Genomic DNA, 7,749 nt, shown 5'->3' on the forward strand with positions numbered 1-7,749 from the left:
ACCATTTTATTTGCCTCCTCTTCGCGATAAGCATCTTAGGTTCTCGCAGCGGCGAGTGAGCCTTCACTGAATTTCGAAAAGAACAGGAAAGAAAATACATGAATTAATAATGAGCAAAATTACTCAAACGCTGCACACCGTGACCTGCCGCAGCACGGCGAGCAGCGGGCCCTAAGGTGACAAAGCTAGATAAATATTTGATGTCTAAATATGAATTTGGGGTCCCGGGCTTGCTATCCGACAATCCTGCCCAGGTTATTGCAGCACATGGATGAACCATTACGCCTAAAAAACAAAAAAAAAACACAGAGAGTCTCGGAATGGGTCTGTGGCTCTCGCCTGGACAAAAGCGAGACTCAGAGAAGAGGTTTTGTGTGTCGCAGGCGGCTTCTGAGGCTCGTGTCTTGCGTGAGAGGTGGGTAGACGGTGTTCTTTGGGTGCCCTCAGGTGGAAGCCCGGTATAATTGCTGTTGACAACCTACAAGTCATTGTGCAATTAAAGCATCTGCCGCTTCTGCGTGGCAGCGGGCTGTGATGCCTTGTGACAGCTCGTAGCCATTAAGCAACTGTAAGCAGCTGGCGTGCCTCGGTGGGGGAAAATAATGTGACAGAGGCACTCCCCCCTATTGTTGCCCTTGTCTCTTTGGGGAAAAGAGGGACATTACATCACTCGCCGAATTTCCGGGCGTCTCTATGAATGGGATAACAGCAAGTCTACAAATTAGATTTGGCACAGCAGGATGTCCAAATGATACTTTGTTCCTGAGTACAACAAATGAAAATAGAGCTCATTGTTCAGAAGTCCCCCTTAAAGGGGCCGTTCACCCAGAGCGTTTTTTTTTTTGGGGGGGGGGGGGGTTGTTCTTACCTATAAACACTAGCATGTGATAAGTATTTTTCATATCAATCACTCAGAAGGGGTTTTGGGGTGAGTTGCCATAGTTTTGGTCATTACAGCCGTAGAGATGTCTGCCTTCTATAAAACACAAATATGTTGAACCCGCCAAAGGAAATACATTTGAATGTTAAAATATAAACAGACTTATGCAAGCATTTTGAGTACTTTTGAAAAGTAGCACTTCATGTGAGAAGAAAAGGTGGACTTTCCATTTTGACGAAACAGTCACTAACATGCATGTGTCTAGTATTGCTGTGAATTACAGTTGAGTTGGTCAATAAGCGAGTCAATTGACAAAATAATAATCATCGGAGACTCTGATAATCTATCAGTCATTTAATTAATTTTCCAAGCAAGAAAGTACTAGTTCTTGATAATCAAATGTGACTCCTAAACCTAAAAATGTGCATCTTAATCAACGGTGAAAGTATAGTTTCAGTCCTACAGGGATTATGTGTGATGAAACGCATTTCAGTTGGTGGGTTTTTCCTCATGAATAAAACTTAATAATTAAGGGACTCATTAGCTGCAAGTTTTAAAAGTGATTTAAAAAAAACAATTTTGACTGTAAAAATGAAGTAGATAGCATACTGTAGTGTTCTCTACTGGCTGGGGGAATGACAGTATTTCATTAACTAACCCATCTCTGAGTCATACGTCTGTCACATGGTAATACGGCCATTAATGTGCATTTAACTGCGAACTGTAATTTAGTCCGAGCTAATTATTTCTTTAATTATTTCCTGTCCATGAGAGTCGTGAATTTTTCAAATGGCCAGAACAAAAAAAAACTGTAGTTTTCTACAAATTTGACAAAGTGTTACCAGACATGTTTTTGAATCCAAGGGGACAATCCTGACAGAATCCAATTCAAAAACAGCAGTCATCAAATAGCCAGATCTGTTTGGGCAGGCCGCGCATGTGTGTGTGTGTGTGTGTGTGTGTGTGTCTAAAGGATTTGCTGTTTCAGCAGGGAAGGAATCAGTCCTGTGCCTTTGCCATGCAGGAAAGTCAGCGTAAGGAAATTCCTGAGCTTCACAGTGGCAATCAGGCAGTTAAGGACCTGCCACTGAAAATGGAGCTGTATGTCAGTCACGTCCGTGGCTTATTCACACTACAGCACGACTGCTGTGGCATTAAAATGTGCCATTCTCATTCACACTCACCCCCAAAATGCAGTAAATTATCCTAACTTGATGGAAAGTTGAGCGGGCTAAGTATATTGCTACCTCCGTACACCAGAAATGTTCTGGAAGTTGTTGCAGCTACCACAGTAAGAGCGGATGCTATGTGTTGAAATGTGCTAATGTTGCAACCACGATGTGAACTAATTAAGGCCTCAACCTCAAGCTGTTTCAGATCATATTTAAAGAGACAAATAGTTTACGTATTCACGGCTATTGTAGGCCTTTTTCTTGGAAAACAACAGATGGCGCTGAAGTCCAAAACGATTATTTCGCTCCGAATAGAAGGTGTAGCGTTACATGTTAAACTATAAGATGAGGAAACTTGCTGTAATTATGAAATAGCCTACATTCAACGTTTCAGAACAAAAGCACTCCTACAGGGTGAATCCCAATTACTTAACGTTACTCTGGTATTATTGGAGTGGTGCGTTCAAGTACTGTAAGTTGTTAAGTTAAACAACTCCGATTTCAAAAATAATTGGCGATGTTAGATGTTATGTGTATATATATATACAGCATGGAATATACATCCTTGTAATAGTTAATGTTCGAAAATGGTCATTTCACGAAAGAAGACACCACTTTTATTCAGTTGTCGTGCACGCTGCGGCGAACTAATGGCCACTTTTCCCATAGCGCCAAATGCATCACATGACGTCACCTAGACGCAAGGCTTCCTTTACTGTCGTAAACCCCCTGTAACATGTCGTAAACCCGCCGTGTGTCTGTTGTCGGCAAAGTAAACGGTTGTTCCCTTTAAAATTTGAAACGAGCGTTTATTTCTTGACATAAACTATGATAATAGTTGAGCTGTCCGTGTCTCCGCGCGATCCAGTACAGTTAAACAACAGGGTGGACATTGTGTCGGCTTTGAGGAGCCAGAAGATGAGCTGAACTGCATCAAAACAAGCTCGAAAATGGCAACTTACAACGCTGAAGGTAAATGTTAACTATGACGAGATCCCCGACCACACACATTTTAACGTTCCCGTTAAGACTTTATGTCGCTGTGCTGCAGTCACCTTCTTGCCAGTTTCACATATTCAGGCGACTTTCTATAAATATCATATCATAAAAGATTCCTTTTAAAAATATATTTCCTCACTTCACTTCACGTGTCCATGCAGGACATTCCGCGTTGGTGGAGATGAGTCCAGACATCCACATCTGTGGCTTCTGCAAGCAGCAGTATAATAATTATGAGGTCTTTATCGCCCACAAGCGAAATGGATGCTCGTTGCCAACCTCTGACCCCGCAGAGGCTGCAACAACCGCACTCACAGGTAAAATACTGCCATTGTTCACATGTACATCTGAGTCACAGTCAGTCCCTCACATCACGTCGTATTCCTGTTCTCTTCAGATTCCACCACCGAGTTTGTTTTCGAGGAAACCTACCAGACTTGCGTCACCAGAGGCGTTAAAAAGATCCTGAGCAAAGGCCAGAAAACGCCCTCCAAAAAATTAAAACCATCCCTGACTTCAAAGAGACACAGCTGCTGTTTCTCAGGTTGGTGCCGCTTTACGACTGTAACACGTTCCCTCTTTTAAGGGCAAACCCGAGCAGGGGAACCAGCCCTTCCTGGCGAGTACCATGTCGTTGGCCAGTTGTTTATTCAGGACTCTTTTTAGCTTGACTTTTCCACCAGCACAGCGGCTACGCACACCTTGTAAAAGCCCCGGTTTTCTGCTGACCTGCAGGTTGCACCTTCAAGACGCAGTACGGCCAAAAAGACATGGAGAGGCATCTCAAAACCCACACCGGTATGTCAGCGCCTCGCACGCCTGATTCGCTCTTGCTTCAGCACTAAATAATCAAATATGTTTGTTTTGTTTTTGTTTTTTTTGTACAGGCGAGAAGCCGTTTGAATGTGAGCTGTGCCACAAGCGCTTCAGTCGGCGGGACAAGCTGAACATGCACAGCCGCTCGCACACGGGCGAGAAGCCGCACAAGTGCAAGCACTGCGCCTACGCGGCGGCAGACAGCAGCAGCTTGAAGAAGCACCTGCGTATCCACTACGACGAGCGGCCTTTTAAGTGCCAGATCTGCCCTTACGCCAGCCGCAACTCCAGCCAGCTCACCGTGCACCTCCGCTCACACACCGGTGGGTCGTCACCAATCCCCAACATTGGGCCTCGACCGCGGGACGATGTTGCATCCCGTGACTGCATTGACACTTATTTTGTGTGTGTGTGTTTTTTTTTGTCTTCTCTTGTCCTTCCATTTCCTCTCAAGGGGACGCTCCTTTCCAGTGCCAACAGTGCGATGCCAAGTTCAAAATCAACTCCGACCTGAAGCGGCACATCCGGATTCACTCGGGCGAAAAACCCTACAAGTGTAACTTTTGCGAGTACCGCTGCGCCATGAAGGGCAACCTGAAATCTCACGTTCAGATAAAGCACGGCGCCGAGAACTCCTTCCGCTGCGCGCGCTGCGACTTCCAGTGCGCCAGCAAGACGGCGCTGCGGCTGCACTCGCGGGAGCACGAGCCCGCTCAGCCCGTCCAGTGTCCCAAGTGCACCTACTCCTGCGCCAGCAAGGGTGCGCTCCGAGTCCACGAGAGGATCCACTCGGAGGATCGCCCCTTCAAATGCGACTCCTGCAACTTCGCCTCGAAGCAGCGCAGCAACCTGGTCATCCACAAAAGGAAGTGCCACTCGGACAACCCGGAGAGGGGCGGCGGCGCCAAGGGGGCCAGGGGCGGAGGAAAAAGCGGGGGCGGGGACTCCCCGAAGCCCGCGGCCTCCAGGTATCGGGCCAAACTGGAAGCGGCCCGAGCGTTCTGCTGTGACTCGTGCGACGCCTCCTTCGTGCGGGAGGACTCCCTGCGGAGCCACAAGAAGCAGCATCGAGACGCCCAGAACGTGGTGCAGCTCCACCTCTCCGGCCCGCCGGACATCAACTTGCTTCCGGTCACGTCGTCGCAGGGCGACGGCCGGCTCGAGGTTCCCGTCCCGTCCGACTCGATGGCTCCCTACGGCAGCGCGCAGCTCAAAATCATCGTGTCTCACCCTCTGGGCCGGGAGCACCCCTTAAATCCAGCCGGCGTGGACGGTCCGCACAAGACCAGCGTGGTCCTGCTCAGCCCGCAGAGCCAGGACATGGTGGTCAACTCCATGATCCAGCAGGTGAACCTGCTGGCGCCCATGCAACACCTGGGATCCCCCCAGACGGCGGAAGCCACCCTGGAGACCCAGACGGTCCTGCTGACGCAGCTGGGCCCCGGCGACGCCAACAACCCGCTCCACCAGGCGCTGCTGCACACCGCCATGACCGCCGAGGATCCCAGCAGCGGCACGCAGACCTTCATCACCACGTGCTCCGAGCTGGAGGGCCTCAACGCCCTGATCCAGCAGGGGGGCACAGAGGTCACGGTGGTGACGGAGGGGAACGCGGCCATGGCGGGGGCGACTCCGCCCGACGGGTCCAAGCTGGCGGGGGCCTTGGCGAGTGGGGAGCGAGCGTTGCTGGGGCCAAACGTCGGCCTTTGCAGCCAGAATGTGGTCATCCACGGTGTCCCACTGCTGGGGTCCACTCAGCCACAGCAGACTTTAGAGCAGCTCTCCCCTCACACACTGTACTCGGAGACGCACACACTGGAAGACGTCCCACAATGAGCGGAAAGGGCTCGCTGTGTTTTTTTCCGTCGTAACTGCATCATAAGCTATTTCTTTGCCAGTATGAAGTCTTAAGCTCTAAAGGTCACGTGTGTACGGCCCTTTTTAGGCCTTTAACACTATCGATTTGGTTCTATCAATTGAATCATTCACCACTGAACTGGTGACAGTGGTGTTCACTTTGGAGAAGTAATAGTTTTCACCTTAGAATAATGATGTGTGTTGTGATCATTAGGACGTCATTTCGCATGCGGTTTGTGCAAGGGTTATTTTTGGAGGCCTCAAAATAAAAATGCGAATTAAGATTAATAGGATGAATCAATTTAAAGGTTTATTTTTCCGCCAAGAGCAGCAAAAAAATGATCAAATGAATAATAAAGCCTAAAAATGGACACAAATTGTCGAAACGTCTTTTTGCGATGGATTTGCTCATATTTTCCAATAGGTGGCAGCAGAGCGATACAAGTGGCGGCTGAAGTTCATTCAAAGCATTGCAGCGTTGAATTATTAATAAAACATCCTATATGTATAGATATTTTCTTCTTTTTTTTATTGAAATGAAGCATTTTCATCATTCCAGGATGCAGATGTTTTTTTTCATTTGTTGTAGAACACATTGCCTCCCAAGCAGTTATGTTTCTAAAAGCCAAGTTGCTCTCGCAATAGATTTTTCAATAAAGTGCCAGTCTTGCTCGCCGCTCTGTATTATTGTGGCCGTTTATACTCTCAGCCTTCGGCACTTAGTATTTGCAGAGATTGAAGGCTGCACCTGAGTCTCCTATGAACAGATGACCATTGATTTCCCCTCTCGTCCCGCCGGCACTAATGGCTCCGCTGATGCAGACTCCGGATCAGCTCGGTTGTTTGATGCAGGGCTGTTTGGAAGCACTGACGTCTCACTTCAAAGTTGGTTTGTGTTGCTAAAGGGGGAGAAAAACAACAAAGTGGCAACACAAGCGAAGGAACCATGAAGGCCGCAGTTCTTTTGTGTAGATTTCAGGTCTTTGTGACCCGTTTGACTGCGTTTATTTTATTTGCGTTTCATGTTTGAGTGGAGAATTCATACATTTTCCAGTTGGGAGGCTGTAAGTGGTGGAATGTAACAAAGTACCCGAGGTGATGTCATGGTTAGTGATACTTTTCATGAGTAGTGCCATTTTATGACACGCTTCTGCTTCACTACGTTTACGAGCGCGGTATTAAACTTTTGACTGCGTTCCTGCGACACTATCGTTCTCTGCGCTGGATTTACTTAGCTGATTAAAGGAATAGTTTGACACTTGTAAAATACACTCAGACGTTGAACATTGGTGCAGGACGGTATCCATCTTCTGATCTAACTCTCTGCACCAAACATAGAATCAGTTTATAACCTATGATGCACTTTTAATTCATTCTCATTTAATCACTTTAAAGTACTATCATGTTATACTTTTACACTTTGGGCTTCTTCAAACTGCAGTAGATAAACAACCAATCCTTATCAACCATAACTTCCGCTGCATAAAGAAAGTGAAAAACCCTTAAAAAAAAAAAAAAAAAAAGGTTCCCCCTCATGAAGAGCCCCCTGATGGGGACCGGTCGCTGCGTCTGGACTTTGGTGGGTTCTGCTCTCGCGGCGGCGTACGAAGGGGAGCGTCGTGTGGGAAAAGTAGGGAGTGCTCTCTGGTGTATCTCTTTGATCTATTATGTGACAGACTTCCAGGCTCTAATCCTAAACACCCTTGAGGAGGAGAGTCCCGCCCTCTGCCGCATGTGACGACATGGGTGACTTAAGTGCTTCTTCCTTTCAACATTTTTCGGAACTTTTGGAGTTTGAAATGTTAGACTCATTATAACAATATGATATACTGTGTATATATATTTATATATGTGTTTTGTATTGTGTTTTGGAGAGGCTGGTTGATTTATTAAGAAATGTGTCACCTTATTTTAAGGTAAAAAAAAAAGAAAGATCACATTTATTCTATCCTGAAATCTTAAATATTTCCTTTTCTTTAGAATTCTTCTGTAAACGGACCATTTCTGACTGTATTGCACTTCTAC

The 7,749-nt window shown here is 46.8% G+C and overlaps 1 protein-coding gene across 2 annotated transcripts; it reads left to right on the top strand.

Moving 5' to 3' along the window:
• Positions 1-2,716: 2,716 nt before the first annotated feature.
• zfp64 (zinc finger protein 64 homolog (mouse)) lies at positions 2,717-6,101 on the top strand. 2 transcript variants are annotated; one of them, XM_040194165.2, is made up of 6 exons: positions 2,717-3,024; positions 3,213-3,368; positions 3,449-3,595; positions 3,787-3,849; positions 3,939-4,190; positions 4,322-6,101. In XM_040194165.2, the coding sequence occupies exons 1-6, from the start codon at positions 3,003-3,005 to the stop codon at positions 5,701-5,703; spliced, it is 2,022 nt and encodes a 673-aa protein (XP_040050099.2). In that variant the 5' UTR covers positions 2,717-3,002; the 3' UTR covers positions 5,704-6,101. The 2 variants fall into 2 exon arrangements, with proteins under 2 accessions (XP_040050099.2, XP_040050100.2); XM_040194166.2 differs by lacking the exons at positions 2,717-3,024; positions 3,213-3,368 and having other exon boundaries at positions 3,455-3,595; positions 3,718-3,849.
• Positions 6,102-7,749: the final 1,648 nt, after the last annotated feature.

Source organism: Gasterosteus aculeatus, chromosome 2 (assembly GCF_964276395.1).
Source record: "Gasterosteus aculeatus chromosome 2, fGasAcu3.hap1.1, whole genome shotgun sequence".
NCBI classification, from domain to species: domain Eukaryota; kingdom Metazoa; phylum Chordata; class Actinopteri; order Perciformes; family Gasterosteidae; genus Gasterosteus; species Gasterosteus aculeatus.